Source organism: Antennarius striatus, chromosome 15 (genome assembly GCF_040054535.1).
Source record: "Antennarius striatus isolate MH-2024 chromosome 15, ASM4005453v1, whole genome shotgun sequence".
Lineage (NCBI taxonomy): Eukaryota > Metazoa > Chordata > Actinopteri > Lophiiformes > Antennariidae > Antennarius > Antennarius striatus.
In genome coordinates this window covers 10,486,559-10,507,266 of record NC_090790.1, presented here as the reverse complement: position 1 = coordinate 10,507,266, position 20,708 = coordinate 10,486,559, and the positions used below count along the sequence as shown (strand labels likewise).

Below are 20,708 nucleotides of genomic sequence, written 5' to 3'. Positions count from 1 at the left end.
GGTGCAGAGTGGCAAAGCCTGTGGCAATGTTTGTTTTTCTCTTATCCACCCACCCAGTTGTCAGCCAATCATCTCTGGGGATCAGGGAACACTGAACAAGTGTTGAAGATGTGTGGTTCCAAAACAGCCCCGACCTGAGCCTCACTTCAAGTAAATGCAGGAATTTATCCCGCTGGTGGTCTCTCTTCATCAGCTGGGGGTCTTTGCGACATACCAAAGAAGAAGAAGCTTATAGTCAGTCAATAAGTCAGAAAGTTGAGCTCCGATGAGACGAACAAGTGCAGTTCACTGAATAACAGGTAGTAATGTCACAAATACACAATATCAATATTTCAAATAAATGCATGATAAATATTTAGATATAAAAATAGTCCTTTAATAAACCACAACCAACACACTAAAGCATAATTGGTACTTTTGTATTGTACTCATTCAAGGTGGAAATAATTTCTAGAACTATAACTATTGTAAATAGCATCAGGAAATGAAAATAGTGGTGTGCAAATCGTTTACATTTTTAAAACATCAAGTATTTTTCACCACAGCTAGGAAGAGTACAGCCCAGTCGTGAAAAACATGTTGACTCTGCTACACTTCCAACCACAGATATTCACATGTGATGTATTCTGTGTCACATTAGCGTTTCTACAATATATACATACACCACATTTAGATGAAATGTTTACAGGCCTGAGACCACTTCAACCAATGAACAGGGTAGTTTTTCTGCCACTGGAACATTTTATAGCCATCTTTATGGCATCTAAAGTGGAGACCTTGAACGAGACGTTATCCAGTCATGTTGAGAAGACACTCACTTTAACCTCTCTTTAGTCAAAGCATCTTCTGCTAACCCCACCCAACTACTGTTTGTTCATAAACCTAACTAGATCTCAAGGACAGTCTAGCGTCAACATACAATTGAGATTAAATCTTTATTATATATATATATAATTACAGTATTAAGGAAAGTTTGAGGGGCCAAAAAGCAAAACTAAATAAATATCAATTTCTCAAAGGTTCATTTAGTGCCAAGTTCTTAAAAGTGCAGCGGAGTGAGCATGAATACAACATCCCAAAATAGAAGACTTGCTACTGAAATATCAACCATCAATTTTATTTACATTTATTTAACCAAGACTTGCTTCACTGAGATACAGAATCTCTTTGAAATCAAGTAAACTGTTGTCACCAATGAGAATATCAGGAAAGGTTGTTCAATGTTTTGGATGGCAGTCGTATTTGTTCTTCTTAGAGCAACTGAGCTATTGTTACTGTTAAAGTTCACTTTGTGTTTCTGCTGCTGCAATAAATGAAATGTCTGTCAGGTAGTGCTGGTTCCTGTGGTGCTGGTTGAGTTTATTCAGGGTTGGATGAGGCGGCTCTTATCTTGTGCTGCCTGGCAAGAGCAAGCGTAGTGGAATGACCCGAGATGACCTGTGCATTTGCTACATGTTATAACAAAACCCTTAGTGGACTTGTATTTTACATGATTCTCTGTTTGGACGACATCGCAATGGTTATATTTGCTTTAAATGTCTGCAAATACATATACAATATACAGATTAAAAACATTATGTTAATCTGCATTCTGTTCCAGTTTCGTTTAGGGTTTCTCTGAAAACCTGTGCTAAATATTTTGGCAGGAGTGTACAAAATTAATTATTCACATGCAGAACAAAAAATAACATTCCCTGTGTTTTGACTGCTTGCATGTGATGTCTGTCCAGTTATTATGGAAAGAGAGACTCTAGTACCAGTGAGGTTGGTTTAATAGCTTGGCATTGTGAAAATAAGGTAGTGAGCTCTGGCCAAAGGAAAGTGGAGTGCATGAACAGACGGAACAGGACATTTATGATGAAAGTCCTGTGTTTGCAACGTCTCACCGTTGAGTCCCGTAGAGGTATCTGATCCAGCCTTCATCAGAAGGAAGGTCATCAGAATTATAGTGAGTAATGAATCTTGGGGTCATCTCGTGTGCATTACATCAACGCTGCAGTGAACTTTAGTGTCCAAATATAATATATGTGAGCTGAGTCTTTCATGTGGTTGAAAGGCTGGTGGTGCGGTGTAACCTGTATGGCTGTCAAGCATGAGACATCTATTTCAACCAACAGACTTGTTAATTCGTTGGTTGAAATCGATGTCCACTCATGTTTGCACAAAAAACAACAACAACAACACCAGTTCTCAACTGTTTGGGACAATATATGTGTGAATTTTAAGCCAAATGTCATCCTAAACCTACAGAACTATTCTTTTGGTGTATGGATAACCAGATCATAAGCACACTTCATAAAAAAAGGTGCATATACTGTTTTCTATAAATTTGATGAGCTGTACCAAATAAAAATTAAGTTAGACTTTCTGAAATGTAGCCATGTCTTACTGAATTTACATTAAAAATAATTTTGTTGTAATAAATTGATTGAAATTATTTTTAAAATGCTAATACGTTTATGTAGAACTGAATGGTTCAAGCCCCAAATCTGCTGCTCTCTCATCCAAGTCATCAGAATCAATGCTGAAAATTTTCTGGACCTCACTGCCTTTTTCTTGATTCATGACTCAGCTCTTAAAAGGCTACCTAATAGTTTAAATTTAACCAATAAAATCTATCTGCATCATCTGAACACTGCAATAAGGCACTGTACAAAGAGCTAGAAAAAAAGTGGGAACACAATCAGACACCATTTGAACAATTTAAATATTTTTTATTAATAATGATTTTCCTTTTGTAGCACTGTTTTTATTTCATTTTATGCACACGGCATACAGCTAGCTGTAATGAACAAGAGGACATCAGTGTGTGTGTGTGTGTGTGTGTGTCTCACACACACTGCACACCTCACAGACCTCCCCTACATACTCTGCACAAGCCGAGACCACTTGAGCACCGAGAAACAAAATAATTTAATAAAAATCATTCACACACATAGGCAGATAAGAATGAACATCTTTCCTTTTTGTTGCACTGCCCGATGTTCCTGAGGAACACAACAGTGACTCAACAACGACAACAACAACAGCAAAACAAAAAGTGCAAAAAAATGAGACGTGTTGATCAGAGGCATGAGGAACAGGAAGACCAGAGACACTGATCTTAGCTGAAGTCTAGCAACGGACTGATGTTTATGAGGCTTCCTCAGAAAATACTAGATTTTTGAACTCGGTTCAACTTATTTTATATTTCACTGTAAGAACAGTTTCAATGTTCTTATTTCAACAGAGCAACTAAAAATTTGACTTGAAATTTTGGTTCAGACATGGAAAAAAGCACTCTATTCTCTATTTATAGCATAGATCAATTCTGCAGATCAAACATGCATTATTAGATCATTCATCTAAATACTGCATGGCAAAAAGATGGTAAAATTAATTAGTTAGGAGGAAACAGCGCCCCCTGTGGGCAGGTGCCCCCATAGATATGTAACTGCACGTCTTCAGCTGTTTATGCGCTTGTTTACCTTCTAAACAATATTTATTAGCTGGTAAATTACAAACTGGCTCCAACCTGACACATATGACAGTTGTGATCCAAAACAGACTCATCTTAGTGCTTTTTTTGAAATTGATTGTCCCACACTTGAACATTAATCCCATTTTTATATAAAAAATGACAAAGCTATGATTTAACACAAATAAAACAAAAGCCAACACTTTTACCCACAATCAAAGTATAATTAACAGTTCCTTCAAAAAAAATTTATAGTAATTTAAAATTTTTAAAAAAGGTGAAAATAGAAAAATGGAAACTTTATTCAGAGTGATCTTCTGTGAGGCTGTTCAAACCCAACCTCTCGGTCACAAGCATCATGACAGCCAAACTGTGTTCCCTTCGAAACATAAATCAGACTTCTCCACATCATCAACATCATTGGTCACTCATTTGCTCTTCCAGATGTTCATGAGATTTCACACTCATCATTAAAGAATAAATACAAGTGGGAGACAAATTCTATGAACTAAGACCACAGAGGAAGCAGGAAGGAAACTTCAGTTTCTGTCACAACTTTGTTGGTCTTCCCAACTACTAGAAATGACCTTGCCGACTGCAACTGTCGAAGTCAACTCAGTCAGTGCAAAGTATGAACTAAGAAAAGTCACTTAAACATACTGTGAAGCAGTCTTCACAAGACAAAGTGGCCAACAAGCAATAGTCTTCACAGGACTTGTTATCTAACCACTGTTGGTGACGGTCAGCTGGCTGTACTGTAGATGTCTCAGGCAGCAGCAGCACAGGTATGACAAGCATTCAAAGAGTAATGACAAACTACACAAACAAAAATCAGCGAAGGATATGTGAAAAGAGGTTATGAAGGTTAAGCGGGCATTACCAGAGCTGATGAACTTAACTGCAGAAATCGTTTCTCTATGAAATGCTGGAGGGACGCTAATCTGAGATGGATTCATCTGAAGGGCAGCGCAAGATAGCAACAGCAAGATAATTCAGACATGGCAGAGGAATAAAAAAGCTCTGTGCTGATAGAGATGGTGAGAACCAAATGGATGGAGCTCAGTGGGACGGAGGGACACAGACAGGCAGAGAGAGAAGAAACAGGAATCAAACAGAATGGAATGGAATGAAAGATGGCAGAAAGATGACAAAGGCTTGGTGTGAAGGTGCTGACTAAATTAAAACATGGGACAACAACAGCTATAAGACAAACCAAGAAATACATGGCAAACCGTCATGTATTTCAGGACAAATTAGGCTTACAGCTGGGACAAAGAGAAGATGAGAAGCGACTGAGAAATGGAAGATGTCCTGGTTACACATCAACACAAACTCCTTCTGCACCCAAACAGATAAAGGTGTGGGTTTCTGGACTGCTGTGGATTCTAACCAGAGGATGTTGAAAATACAAGTCAGGCTACAAAGATTTGGGCCGGCTTATGAAGGATACTAAGACAGCAACAGTCAAATGAGAGACGATGGCAGAAAGAAGCTGTACGAAGGCTAGAGCCCGACGTGATGGGAATGATACTGCTTGTGAGCCAGGCTAGTGAATCTTGCAAGGTGAACTTACAGTAAGGCACAGTGCTCTGCTAGTGATCAATGCTCCTTCATGCCGTTACAGCCTCTGATGACAGCAAATGCAAACAACAGTCGAAACACGGGTGTGTATTCTCTTCTTCTACAGATCAATTTCAGCATATTCCTTCCACAGCAACGTCAACACGTCCGACTTTTAATCTTTGGATCTTTCGGCTACATCTTCTCTCCTTAGGACCCAAGTATTGTTGAAAACATGTCCTCAGATTTGGTGCTTCTCTCTTCGGTCAGCGCGCCTTCATATGTTTTATAATATACAAAACACACAAAAACCTGCATAATACAATCACACAAACACACTGCATGTGAACAAGTCCTGTTTGTGGAAATAGCCCTATTATTTATTAGGCCAGGGTTGAAGCGGTCAGACCACGTGACTCTGTGTTCCAGCAGCTGATATAAAATGCACTCATTATTTCTGAGACTCCGAGATATACTGAAGCACGGTAAGACCAACCAGATGCATTTGCACTATAATAAAAAGGTAAAGCTTTCAAAATATAAATAAATTAAAACTACATTTTCTCAAATATGTGCGCAAACACTACAACTTCAAAATATCTTTGTGTGATGCAGACTCGAATAAATAAACAAAGCTTTGTTTTATATTAACTCCCTGTATGGTGTGGCTGATAATTGCACTGCAAATGCAGGAGCCCTATTGCACTTTAGTGAATCCTTGAGCTTCAACCACTGGTCTAATTTTAACAACCGTAACGACATGTTACGAGTCAAAGGCTTTCCAGAATCTTTCACATTCTTATATTGTTCCCTTTGACAAGAAAAACAAAAGAAAAATCAAACACCTCTCCTCACTTTCATCTCCAGGTCTGTAGGCTAAGGGATGGAAATGAGGACAGGAACACACCTGAAGTTGTCACACTGGTTTTATCGCTGCCGGATTTTTGTGCAGGTGAAGTCGATGGTAGGAAGGCCAGTCTTTCACAAAAACATCTTCGCTGACAAACTGATGAACCGATAGACAGTTTAGGTCTTTGCGCGTCCCTTTTATCCAACATGTAATGAATCCATGTTCCTCCTGAGCCTCCTTTGAGTCTGAATTTATCACATTTTTGCCTTCTGGATGCCAGGTAACCTTCTTTTTTTTCATTGCATCCCTTGAAGTTGTAACCCCCATCAACCCGTCTGGTTTGACGGACCAGGATGGATGTTTGAGAGACTTGCATGGGTTAGGGGTTGTGTTGGTATGAGGAGGGGTTGTAAGTTACCAAAGAGACCTGTAAGGTACGTTTGTGGCTCTCTGTGTGTTCTGAGGTAGCGAGAGGAGTTGCCAGGGAAATTCAAGGAGGGAGGGATGAGTAGTGCTGCGTCTTTGCATGCGTACGTGTATGCGTGTGTGCGTGTGTGTGGCTTGCATGGGTCTATTTTTAGGGGGTTTCAAAGATCAAAGTGGTTTTAGGTGATACAGTGTGTGTTTTGGGTGAATGCATGAATCCGTTGACATTTGAGTATGGGCGCATGGAGTGTGTATGGCTATTACTTTATGTGTATTTCTGAATATGGGGACAGGTCTTGCATTTAGCGATCCAGGTCACACAGATTTTTTTTTTTCCGTTTGTATCAGTGTGTGTGCATCAAAGCGTATGCCTAATGCTCAGCTTGGTCATCACAATTTGACTTTCCCCAACAGTATAGAGTGGTAAAGCTCCTCGTCCAGCCGTGTATAGCATCCTCTTCTGGAATCCATGAAGTACAGTCTGTCTGACACCGCGCTGGGGTCAAAACCGTCCCGACGCAGTTCCATCTTCTGAAACTTAAACGTTCCTGAGGAAGAGTCAGAGACGTTATGTTAGCTTGCCATTTTGAGGTTTCCAAATGAGCTATGTTTTAGAATTAGAAAATTCATTAGTAGCAAAAACACCATTTCACCTGTCTTGTTGACTTCTGGGAGGAAGCGAAGGAACACGGGTCTGGCATATGGAGGGAGCACCTTCTCCATGTCCTTCACAAACTTCTCCAAGTCAGTCGAGTGAGATGGATCGGCAATGGCTGCCATCCCAGCCTTACCTTCTGCTCCTGTGCACACAGGAAAAAGGATGTTAGAGGGCGACTGCAGAGGATTGATGTCAGACAGGTGTTTGTGAGGCCATGAACGCCAGGCAAAACCCTGCTTACATCTTTACACAGTGTTGTGTGTTAGTGTTATTACACCGTTGAAAAAAATGTGTTCAACTGTTGCCTGGTGCAATCAGTCGAAATCTAATTTGTCATTTTGTATGGCAAATTGCTTTACCCATTTGGAGATGAATCAAGTTATCTCGTCATAAGGAACAGGAAGTGGAATCTGTTCATTGTCCTGATGTGACTCACTCAGCGCAGTGAATGTGTTCTACAGTTCATCTTTAAATATGACAGCATACGCAATCCTGGAATTCATTTCATGTCAGAGTAAATCTAGAACACGCTGCACTCATGACAATTATGGAGTATTCCCTCCCTCGCTACTTTTACGCGCATGCTATTGGTTGCCAGCATCCGTGTGTGTGCGCTGCGTTCCGAGACTCACGGTTCCTCCCGCAACTTTTCTTTAATACAAAAGTGTTTTAAACAGTCTGTGACCCATGTTGTTCTGTTGTGCATGTGTTACCCTGAGTTGGCCTATGTGTGTGTGTGTTCTGCATGTGTTTGCGAGACTGGGAAAGGGGCGTGAGAGCGAGAGTGCGATCGGGAGATCGTTGGCAGTTCTTGTTTGTTCCTTGTTAAGACTGGATGCAAAATTAAGACCGTTCAAGGAATATCGTGTGTGTCATCCTTGCCCACCATAAGACACACCCAGGGTCTTATAAGTCTATAAGAACGTGGGAAAAGGTATTCGAGAAATAAGGTGGTTTAATATCAGTACGGGGAGGGTTCATAAACGTTTAAATTACTGTAAATAATAAAATATATACAGTATTTGGTCGCTATATCGCAGAATTTCATTTTTCGAAGGTGGTCCTGGAACGCATTAACCGTGAGTAACAAGGGATTACTGTAGTATTTAATACTTGATACTGTGTATGCCTAAAGATATGTCTTACCTGGTACATCCACTCCATAAACAACTACATCATTCATGTCCAGCAGTCTGCTGAGGGTTCCCTCCACCTCAGTTGTAGAGACGTTCTCTCCTTTCCAGCGAAAAGTGTCTCCGGTGCGATCCTTGAAGTACATGTGTCCGTATTCATCCATGATCAGTACATCACCTGGTGAGAAGGGAGGGGTATCACATTCCTTCAATCTGCCAGCATCAAACACAGTGACTCACTTAAGATGTGTATGAGCCCAACCAGAGAGGTAGGCGGTGTCCCCCTTCTTGAAGACACTGTGAGCGATCTTCTTGCTGGTTGCAGATTGGTTGACGTATCCATCAAACCTCCGAAGTGGGTCGTTCTGAATGATCCTACCAACTAACTGGCCTGGCTCGCCTAAAGAGAGAGACACATAAGACATTAGGAATACAAAACCATCATTTATGTAAAGTCAGATTACCATTTTTACACACAGTATATTCTTCTAAACCAGTGCTTCTCAATTAGTAGGGGGCCCGGCGTGATGCCAGTGGGGGCTGCGTGCGTGTGACCCTGGGGAACATGCTTTTTTTTTTTTTTTGGCCGTACTTGAATAAAGTGTAATTACACATCCCCTACAGTAGGTGGCAGTGGCGCTCTCATTGTCAGGTGTGCGCAGGGAGTATTTGCTCGAGGAGCCATGAAGAAGCGTCTGTAGCGATGAGCTTGACTGTGACCACGGACCGGTGTGTTTACTGTGTCTAAAAATGCTGACAGCGGACAGCTTGAAGCCTAATAAATTAAGTCCTCACTTAAAGACATTACAAGCCAATCACGCCGATGGAGTTTTTTCAGCAAAAACATGCAGAATATTGCCAACCATCATCCCGCTTTGTGAATGCTACTTCAGTAAGCCAGCGAGCTGTCAGCATCATATAAGGTGGGGTACCAAACTGCTCAGAGCAAAAACAAAACCCCACACCATAGAGGAGCTGGAACACTGAGCAGGAGCTGAGAGTTCAGTTTTATGCTTCAAACCCGAAAAGCTGCGCACTGCCTAAACGAACTCATTTTAGCCATTAATCCTGACTTCCTTATTTTGATTAAAAAAAAAAAAAATCAGTACACATTTTATTTATTTTTGTATTGTAGGTTAAGGTTTTTATATATATTGTGCTCCTCAGTTAAGGTTGCTGAACCTAATTTTATTTATTTTTTTATTTAATAATTTTATCTAATTATATTTTACAATACCAAATGGTGCAATAAGTTGGTCAAATTTTTTTACAGTTTAAAAAAGTTTCCTTTTTCATTTTGGGCAAATTAATGCACTTAAATCTTTCTGTTATTGACAAAAAACGGTAATAAAATTATTCTTTGTCATAAATTGAATTATATATATTTTTTTCTTTAATGTTAATAAGGATACAATGTTATGCAGAGGTATACTTATAACAATTTTATAGAATAATTACAGGGTATATCATTTATAGTCACGGCAGAGAGTGCGGGGGCACAAATTGTTTTCCTAAGAAGCACTACTCTAAACATACAGAACTAATTCATTTTTATTTGATATTTAAGTAGAATAATCAAAATATCTGCACATGTGCCAACTTTTGCTTGCAGTCTGAATACAAGCTGAGGGTCCAAATTTATTCTGATGCTAATACAGTACATGCGCTGCCGATGGGATTAAGTGAGCAGGCGTGTAACACTCCTGAGGTGTGATCAGTAAAACATTGGTCAGTTTACCAGCTGTGTGGTCGTAGTTTAATATGAGTTTATAGTAAACCTACCGGGTTTACAGGGAATACAGATGCCATCGGGTCCCCTGATGAGCTCCATGGTCTCTTCATCAACCCTCACTAGTCTGATGGGGTAGACGAAAGGTACAATCTGACTGTTGAACCCACATGCTCCAACCTAAAGCATCAACAACAAAAAAATGTCAGCAACAACAAAGTTTTCGCCATAAAATGAAAATAAAACACCAATACTGCAGGGCACTTTCACACCTTGTTATCGAAGTTGCCCAGGCTACAGTTACACTCTGTGGCTCCATAGAACTCTGCAATCTGCGGGATATTGAAGCGGTTCATGAATTCCTCCCATATAGACTGGCGGAGTCCGTTACCCAGCGCCATGCGAACCCGGTGTTTTCTCTCTGTGTCCCTAACTGGCTGATTCAGCAGGTATCTGCAGATTTCACCGATGTACTGCACAATCTAGACAAGAATGGAGCAGGACAGTGGTGATTTATTCCAAGCTTGCAAACATGAATATGGGATTTAAAGTGATAAATTACGTAATATCATTAAGTGAAGGAATGATTTTTTTATACAGAGGAAAAATTTGTATTTTTTGCTGAACAGTGAGGTTGCAGAGCTGAATTATATTCCACGTTATTCTTACAGTGCAGTTGTATTTAACACAGTCGTCCCAGAAACGCGATGCAGAGAACTTCCTTTTGATGACAACAGTCATTCCGTGTAATATACACTGGCCCATCCCCACAATATTACCTGGGGACAAAAATGCATCATAGAATTTTAACTTCAACAGGGCAATACACGAAGACATTAGCTGAAGCAGGAAAATAACTTCTTCACTCTTCATAAGAGCTAATATTCAAGTATACCTGTCTCCATTTTTATTTGAATTTTGCAGTTTGAACCATTTAGGAAATTAAACATGACAATAGCACCGTTGTTTTTCCCCCCGGCATCTTACTGTCATGTAATGCATTTACTTGCTCAATACATGAATCTATTTGATTTGGCAGATGCCAACTCCATCAGTGGCCAATGGCTGAACAGCCTCCACCACTCAAACTGCTTGACTGGAATTACTGATTTTGAGGAAAAAACTTTTTTTCCCCACAAAAACAAAATTGATAATTTTCATAGTCATTTATTATTTTATTTGAATTATTTGTTCATCGAAAGATTTCTTCCACCAGTGTTTGTTTGTTGGATGGGTTTTCAAGAGGGAAACTGGAAAGACTACTAAGTAGATTGATACTTTGGAGGAGGATGAGTCTTGGACCAGATCAGACTCCATTAAATGTTGGTGTGGATCCAGTAACAGGGTTTTTTTTTCTGATTAGGTCTCAGATCAAGACTTCCTGACATGAGACAACATTGAATATTGTTAAATCAGACAGTAACAATAACAATAATAATTTTACCTGCAGAGTGGTAGAGAGGAAGGCAATCATACAACACATCATCTGTTTTCATTCTGAAGCCATAAAACACCAAGGCTGCCATCCGGTAGTACCTAAAATCCAGAGTGGCGTGAAAAAGGCAAAAGAAAATGAAAAGTCGAAACCAATCCAACTGGATTCTAAGGATCGACAAATGAATGGGTTTTTTTCCATTATTCCAGAACTTCCTCTGCATCTATCGGTAATCTGTGCTGCTCCTTCCTACCTGCTGTGCACCACAATAGCAGCTTTAGGCATCCCAGTGGTTCCTGACGTGTAGATGTAGAACAGGCGATCTGAAACAGAGCAGAACCGACAACATTCACATCATAAACTAAACATTCTATCGTGTTTCAGTGTAGTTTTCTTAGAATAAACAATTTGCTGAATGATCAGTTCTGATCAACTGAATGATCAGTTCTGATCAACTGCGCGAGACTAAACACTTTATTTTGATCTAAAAGGCTTGGCTGTCTGATGGACTTGTGATAAGCAGATTGGTGTGTATCTGAACATGCATACATGCATGTTCACATTGTTACCCACCTTTATTAAATGTATTCTGAATAATCAAATCCATCTGTCTTGATAACAGGTATAATTTTTCACATTGGATGAAACTCAGCTGCTCTCTATTTAACCTTTTATTATCACCATGACCTGGATGACAGGATATTGACACATGGCCAAAGGTCGAAGGCTTTATTGCTATAGCCAGTGTGGCTGATTACACTCAGTAGCAAAAGCAGAAGTGACTGAGCAGGTAGGACCTGATTCATCACAATGAACTAAAAATAGTGGTTGACACAGTGCAGACAATAAAGAATAAATAATAACAGGAGACAGTTTAAACTGAACTACTTTTTAAACACAGTTCTCCTCATCTGCTCCCAAGTCCTCACCGATAGAAGGTGCTGTTCATGCACAGATTTTACAGTTTGTTTGGGACAACAGTGATTTAATTTTAAAATTAGAATTTGTTATGAGTGCACAATTATTCATGACATAAACAACATTTTGTAAACTTTGTAAAATGTGTGTTACAATCCAGCAACACTTGAGAAACAACGGTTTTACGTTAGCCGCCCTTCCTCATGCAACCCTCCCAATTTGTAAGAGTTTGGGAGCAACAGACCCTAACACATATCAATGTGGATCATATATCAATGTAAACATTTACAAATCTCATTTATCATTTACAATGCATGAAATATTCATTTGTGACCTGATACTAATTTGTCTCCGGATGATGGGTGTTTCTTTCTCACAGTCAGGTGTTTGACACATATCGCTGTACAGAGATGGTTTTGGTTACTGAAAACAAGGATTCAGACATCAAACATGTTTCTGTGAATCTCCGGTTCTCACCCGTGAAGCAGCGCTGTGGATGACTCGGCAGATGAGAGGGGGTCGCGTCCAGCAGGGGCTCTAGGTGTTCGGTTCCTGTGGGGACTCGTTTGGGGTCCCAGTCTCCACAGCAAAATATCTGCACCGCTTTCCCCATTGAACTGTGGACCTCACCCACAGCTACGACAGCAACAAACACATCAGAAAAAATCAGACAATATAATCTACATGAGACTTCAAGTACTGATAAAATATGGAATATTTTGTATAGAGACAAAGAGAATAAGTGAAACAACAAATTGAAACATTTTTACCCTGCAGAAACTACAGTTTATCTTAATTTGACAAAATTAATACCAGCTTATTTTAGCTTTAGAGTCATTTGTTACATCATAACTGATTTATTTCTATGATCATGTCTATTGAACCTCTTATCAGTAAATTCTCTTATCATCAGACCTTGAACTCTGCAGACTGATCAGACATTTCTGTACTTCCCATCTGTTTCCACTACTTCTCTCCTTTCCATCCATCTGCCATTTCAAAGCTACATTGAGTGATATAAAGGAGACACCTCCTCTAAAACCCATCTAACTTTTATGTCGTCTATTGCTTCCTGCTCACACCACTCTCTGCTCTCATCAAACAGGAAGCACAGCAAAGCTCATCAGCGTAAGTCGATGCAGTAGCTGCTGAGACAAGCTTCTGATGTTTAACCATGACCAGATTGTGTTACCGTTCAACAATCACAATACACAAATCCTCTAGATGCTTTCCTTCCTGTCCTTACCATCAGCCAACTCAGAGCCAAACACCACAGCTTTGGCATTGGAGATGGTGACGCAGTGGACCAAGGCCTCCAGTCTCAAATTGAAGTTGATTAGAGCAGCCTCCACTCCGATCTTTGCCATGCCGAGCCAGAGGCCCACGTACTGGGACCTGTTCTCCATGAAAAGGGCTACCACATCGCCATCCTGAAGAGAGGAGAAAAAACACAACAGAAGCTTGTCAGTGTGATTACTATTGATGAATGACATGTTATATTATTTAAAGGAACGGTATGGAGGCTTTTACGGATTCCAGCACTGGAGCTGCAGATTTCAGCAAGAGAATACACCTTGTATCACCCCTTCCCGTATTAAACATGTTGAAAACACAAATTTGCTGGTGAAAACAATACACTCCAAAAGGCCCTTTTGAGAGCCAGTGCTTGATTTGTCCTCTCTGTGCTACTGTAGATAAATTGGGATACAAAAAAAATTAGTAGCAGAGGACTTACTGCCTCTTTAGACATCAGAGGTTCATTTTCAGGTCATGAAACACATTTAATCTTAGTTACAGGTGATTCTTCACTCATAAAATTATTAATTAGAAAACTTGTCTACAAATAGATCTCCTTTTTTTGCACAAATATGAACTCATAACAACCTCTCTCCCAAGATACAAATGACAGAATTATTAAAAGTATTCAGTTTTGCTTTATCACTCTGTGATGGTTTATGCTCTATGGAATCCTGTTTGCACTCACCTTGAAACCCCTTTCCAGCAGCAGGTTAGCCACTCTGTTGGAGTACTCATCCAGCTGTCGGAAGGTCCATCTCTCCCCAGTCCCTTCGGATATCAGCGCCGTTTTGTCCCCGAAGCGACGTACCGTTTCAGCAAAGATCTTGGGAATCGTGTTTTTCTCCCTGAGGTGTCGTCTGACGTTCATCCTCACCTTAAATAATACACTTGCTGCACTGTAAAAAACAGGATGATACCATTGAAAGGAAAAAATTGCAAGCATGCACACATACAACAAAAACCTTAGCTATAGCAGTAGTATAAACGATGCATTATTTGTAAAGCATGCAAAACCCTTAGTAATGTCATTGAAAATAAATGGGCAGTAAACCTACTTTGAGGATCAAAGTTAACCAACTTGGGTTGTTTATTACCAACACTGTCCAGAACTTAACAGCAGTAGACGTGGATTATTTTGACAGACATGGACAGCAGGAATCAGGGAGCAAAGTCTTCCTAAATTCAAGGATCTCTTGATAATTTACATTTACGGTACAAAGGCACAGATATCAGCAATGAACAGTTAGATTGGATTAGATTAGATAGTAGGATGAATTTTATGTCAGAATCATAAAAAACAGAGAGTATTACTCATGGACTGCAGGTCAGTTATGTTTTATGATTATGAATTCACTATTTGGCACAACCATGAAAAGATTCTAGAACTATACAACACGTTGATTTATAAGAACTTCAATGTGCAGGTGAGTGTCTGAGCGAAGCTGGAACTGCTGTTACAGGTAGTTACTGATTACTTAAAAGTAATTAAAATCAATTAAGCCATGTATTTAGTGGGTTAATTGTGCAGTGATATATTTTATGATTTCTCAGGGGATTAGTTTCATGTTGATCCACACAATCCTAATTTATTGTTGCGGTTTTGTTACATTATTATTTATGTTTTGCTGAATGTTTGATTGCCTGCAGGATTACAGAAGAAATGCAGTCCTGATTTTAATGGGACTTGGTGAAAGGGTGTAACATTAGAATAATACTACATTACATTAGTGAACAAATCTGAATCCAAGATTCAATTCACAGGCAGTGAAAAGGATTGAGTTGCCGGTTGGCATCTCCTCTCCTCAGCTCAGCAGAGCAGCTGTGGTTGAGTGAGCTGAACAGTGAATGAGGAGAGGGATCAGCATATGTGAAAACAAAGCATAAACTGGGGGGACAAAAAGCTCTTTCTGCATGTTTCATGAAGTTGTAAAGTGCAGCAACACCTCCAAAATCCACCCGGCAGACGGAAGCCATATGGCAGGATATTGTGTGAAATCAGATAAGGCAGACATCAAACACACACACCTGCCGCTTTTAATACACCTGAAACACAGACCGAACAGACCAAGTGATGCAACCTGTTGACTACATTTTTATCATATAACCTGACCTCTACCCTCTGCCCTGAGGAGGAACACTACCAACATAGCAAAACAACAATAATTAGAAGATCTGAAAAATAAACAGACTGTCCACACACCAGCAAACAATTCTAATCAATAAGTGATAAGTGACAATTGAGTTTTGATGTTGATGCTTAAGATATGCACAACCATAATTTACCAATACTTCTAAATATACAGGTATATCCATGTACAATGGTTGTAAAAGAAGAATTGCAAGAAGTTCATTGCTTCAGCAGAGGTATGCAGTCCCCAAAGTGCATGACCACAAAAAAGCTGCTTGGAGCTGCATGAAGAATAGTTTTAATCAAACCAACTTCATTTTCCATTATTTGATTAAATACATATAAAATATGAAATTATTAAATTCTAGGCCTGGTCTCTCCATCCATGTCTATGAGTGGAGTTTTGTACTGGAAACAAACTGTCCTGCACCATTAAGAAAAAATTTTTTTTTTAAAAACCAGTTCCATCAAACAGATTTTTGAACACATAATAAATTACCTAATGACAATCTCTGACATTCACACAAACCACAATGTGTAAACTAGAGGCTGGTTTCCTTTACAAAGGCAAGAAGTTGTGAAAGTACAGCTGACTGTCTAAACGTCTCAGCCTTTAGACAGTGCTTTGTGCACTAGGAAGTATCAATGCGTTGAGGAAAAAATTAATTTTTATCCCTCAGGGTTCTCATATAGCAATAACGAAAGATGTATGGGGCCAAGGGACCAGAGGTATACGTACAGGTAGTAAGTAGACTCATGCCTAGTTTACAGGACATATTTGCAGACGTTAACAAATGCAGAAAATGCTGTTTTACGTGTGACAAGGAAGTTGTTAAGGGTGTCATTTTTTTAACTCAACACCACAGATCACAGAGGTGGCTCAGCAAATACACACGAGGAACTTTAATGAACTCAGTACAGCCTGCAGCACAAACAAAACCGGACAACATAACGTTCCATCATTGTTTTTTTGCCGTTATTCTGTCCATAAGGATGGCAGGAACAGCAATAGGGACTGACTAGCGTCACTTTTTTTGTTTATTTTTCTTCTGCCCATTGGTGTTATCAGTGATTTCAGTATGGAGTCTGTTTTCAAAAGGTTGCATTTTCAGTCCCTGAAAATGTTGTTCTCCTGTATGGCAGCAACAAAATACACAAAGACAACAAAAGGTTTCAGTTTTTTGGGGGGCAAAACATTTGAAATGTGAACGTTCCCTAAAAAAAACTTTTTAATCACAAAGAAGCAATCTTCATTACTGATAAGGGCACTGTGGCGTGTAATTTCTTAAAAAGATAGCCTTCCTGAATTTCCTGTTCTACTAGAGGAGACTACTGAAGTACCAAATACCAGAGTATTTACGACCTTATGTAAATATTGACTTGTGCTGGAAGACGTAAAATATTTGCAGATTCCCCGGTGTCTCTTTTTTCCTTTTGTTTGAAACATCTCACAACCAATACAATTTCCTCCGAGATTAATAAAGTATCTATCTATCTATCTATCTATCTATCTATCTATCTATCTATCTATCTACCTGCCATGGCCTAAATGTTCAAAACAGACATGACATGAATACATAACCTACTGCTGAGATGCACAACTTAAGCCTTGTGATTGGTTCTTCAAACAATCATTCACATAACTGCAGCTGCAGAAATAAGAATGCTTCACCTACCCATGTCCTTCCAAGCAACAATGAGGAACCCAAACGTAAAAATAAAAAGGATTTACAATGAAATTCTTCATGTCATTCTGAGCTTAGTCACTGTTTTAATAAATAATACTAGCCTGTTATGAGTCAGTCATAGTTGAAGTCCATAATATTCAGTTTAGAGGGGACAAATTATTCTGATTTAGTCCAGCATAACTCAATAATGTCTTTCTTTATCAATGGACTGAGAAAAGACCTGCAGATTACAGCTCTGTTCTGATCTCTCAACTTAGCAAATTCTGTGTGTTAAATGTGAAATTTGAATTATTTATGACAAAAATATATTTCTGCTGAATGATTTTTGACACAACTGGATTTGAAGGGGGAGATATTCCGCTTCTCTCGCAAGCATGTCAAATAAACACAGCAGGAATAGCCTTTTGCTGGATCCAAGCTTGAATGTTCACATGTGCAAATTAAGCCTCAAAGTCAACAATTTATCTTTGTTCTTATCTTTTCCCTCAAATCCAATCATCTGGAGTGCAGAGCCGATCATAGAAAATGTGTTAGTGTGAAAAACTTAAAAATGTGACTGTATTTTGATGATTTCCCCTTTTGATAGCAGACAATACAGACTGGTGTAAAATAAAAAATGTAAAAAAAAAACAGAAAAAAAGACTTCAAGATCTTCTTGAAGGAGTCAGAACATCATTCCTATTCAGTGATTTGCTGGGTCTCATTAACACTGAAACTTTGCCAAAACACACACACACATGCACACAACATCCTCACGCTTACTGTAAGTCTCTTCTGATTGTTTTGGCAAAGATCTGCAGGAACCTCCATCCTCCACTTCCCAGGTAGAAGATGAGGATGGCCGGAAAAACCTGGTACCAAGGCAAGCCCAACAGGAGCCTCAGAACAAACAGGAGGGCCGTGCAACAGGCGAGACGCATCATCCTGAAAGAATGCATGCAATTAAATCGATACAGATGATATCAGCAGTCGTTGACAGCTGGTCACACACATCGCTCGTCGTCGCTCTTTAGTCTTGCCTGTGCATGTGATTGCTGATAGAATTAAACCACAACAGTTTTCCATGAAGACATTTGCAATATACCAGTAGATTTTATGGACAATTCAAATAAAGGAGCTGCTCCAAAAAATTCAAGATACGGATTTTTTTTTTACACCATGACCATCTCTTATATATTTAAAGCACAACATAAATTTAGGATAAAACTGATGCAAGTGTGTGTAGTAAGAGAGAACCCCTTATTTGAGCGATTAATGATAAACATTAGGAAAACTATTTTTTTCATGACACATAAATTGATATATTTTCTTGGAGAACTGGTTCATTTGACCTGATCTCTAAAATTCTGTAGGATAATTAAAGAGGTGAATAAATACTGCTTTTCCAACTTCATTGAACAGTCTTTAGTCTTATCTTTTTGAGGATAATCGTTCACCCCTTAAGTTGACTTCTGTTTGAATGAAACCTGAACTCATATCTAAGTGACAGCTCACAACAACGTGTGCTGACACACACACCAGAGAAAGATGATCCATAACACCACTGATTATCTATTCATTAGCCTCTGGAAGAAAAAAAAGCAGTGTAGAATTCCAAAAAGAGCAGGACATTACTGGACTCAGTTTTAAAACTTCTTGACGCAGCCAGGGGACGACTGTGCTACCCGGAAATTTAAAATATGTGGAGCATCATATTGCGGTAGTGAATGTGGAAACGATTGCGGGCCAACCCACTGCTGGTGAGCCTACGCCTCAGGAACCTGCCATGTGCGCTTCTATTCAGGGCCTTCAGCACCTATTGGTGCCGGATTTACTGGACTAACCTGACGTCTTAGTTACAGGCGCGTCAGGAAATCAGGGTGCGCAAAGGCTTCAGGCGAGGAAGCGTAAGGACACTGTAACAGCACGATGAAAGCCGCATGCTTGAATACACTGCCCACGTTCACGACCTCTTGAGAATAAATATACCTTGATTATGAAGGATCGAGTGTCGTCACTCCAAAGCCTGACAAAGGATATTTTGGAGCCAATACCGGGTTCCCTTCCTCTTTCTCCTACCGAATATAACCGGGCTCATACGTGAAGTTGCGGGGGCGCACAGACAGCTTGGGCTGTGGCTGGGATGGCGGGTTTTTTTGCTGACATACCTTGCACCTTGCTAAAGTCGTCAAACATGTAGAGAATTCTGGAACGGTAAAGTCGTCGTGCGCGATTCCACCTTGATCGGCTTATGGGTTAGCCCGGTCCGCTCCTCACAGCAGCTCGGCCCGTCTTGACTGAGGCTCAGAGAAACGCTCGGGGAGACGCACGGACTGGAGACTGACGCACGCACCGGGTTACCCTCCCGTTGTCAGTACCGCAACGAGACGCTGCTCCGGCGGGTCTGGCGTCAGATTCGTTTTGTCACGCAATTCGACTTTGACCCTGCGATCATAATCCCTTCATGGCCACAGTCGTCGATACATTTTTCTGGTTCATCGTGGCCGATAAACTCGATGGCAAGCGTAATTCAAATGACCTTAGAATTTTCGTAGCTGCCTCCGCCCACCGCCGTCAACATCCCGTGAGTGTAGGCGGGACCAGTGCTGACGGGCGGGTGCCTGAGCCAATAGATGATTGGTATTATCAACATGTCATCCGGTAGGGGCGGGGCTTCCAAGGCTGCTGGGGAGGAAATGCGGTGCGGCCATGAATGTGGTCCGGCCCCCTGCCTGCTGTAGCCAGCAGCAGTTCAGCAGCCTCCACCCGGCAGTGATAGACGAGCTTCGCCTCCGCCCCGAGGGTCCGCCTCACCGCGGCCATTCATTCACCTCCAGCTCAGCCACACAATGGGTTTAATTAAAGACGTGTCGTGGGTGTCGAGAAGCCACGGCTCTTTAACGCGCCTGTGGTTACAGTGAAACCGAAATATCCTCCAGCTGAAGCTGCATTTCCTCCTCCAGGCTATAAACCAGTCCATGTTACCTGCACAGGTGCCAAGCATACAGGCCAATAGGGTCACATGTCCTAAATAAACCACAGAAAAATTCATTTGGGCCCAAGATGTTGATACTGAATGAAAGTACATCCTGGATCCAGATGATGATTCTAATCAGCACCAAAAATGTAATAGACTGATCACAAAGATATACTGTACCTTTCAGAAATGTCTGATCAAAGTCCTTTCAGAATGCCCTGAGACAGTCAAACTAAAACCAACCGGTGCTGAAACACAATTTAAAACAAGGATGACAACATTTTCAGCTTTCTACGAGCAACGTGTCAACTCCCAAAACACATTTCATTGACAGGAAAGTTTAAAACACATCACAAACAGCTGCCTTGTTTGTTTCCAGTGGTTTGGTGAGTTCAAATTAAAAATTTGAAAAATGAAGATTTTTTTTTTTTTTAAATTTTCACACAGTTCCCTTCATTCAAAGTACAGTAT

The 20,708-nt window shown here is 40.2% G+C and overlaps 1 protein-coding gene across 4 annotated transcripts; it reads right to left on the bottom strand.

Moving 5' to 3' along the window:
• Positions 1-63: 63 nt before the first annotated feature.
• Positions 64-19,789, bottom strand: slc27a4 (solute carrier family 27 member 4). 4 transcript variants are annotated; one of them, XR_011038220.1, is made up of 15 exons: positions 19,429-19,789; positions 18,044-18,205; positions 14,151-14,361; positions 13,413-13,596; positions 12,644-12,802; positions 11,502-11,571; positions 11,258-11,349; positions 10,483-10,592; positions 10,086-10,295; positions 9,867-9,993; positions 8,347-8,484; positions 8,098-8,262; positions 6,947-7,093; positions 5,925-6,841; positions 64-201 (listed from the first exon to the last, which is right to left on the bottom strand). XR_011038220.1 is itself a non-coding variant. In XM_068335237.1 (14 exons), the coding sequence occupies exons 2-14, from the start codon at positions 18,202-18,204 to the stop codon at positions 6,684-6,686; spliced, it is 1,932 nt and encodes a 643-aa protein (XP_068191338.1). In that variant the 5' UTR covers position 18,205; positions 19,429-19,789; the 3' UTR covers positions 2,709-6,683. The 4 variants fall into 4 exon arrangements, 2 of the variants coding, with proteins under 2 accessions (XP_068191338.1, XP_068191340.1); XR_011038219.1 differs by lacking the exon at positions 64-201 and adding an exon at positions 2,709-5,329; XM_068335237.1 differs by lacking the exon at positions 64-201 and having other exon boundaries at positions 2,709-6,841.
• Positions 19,790-20,708: the final 919 nt, after the last annotated feature.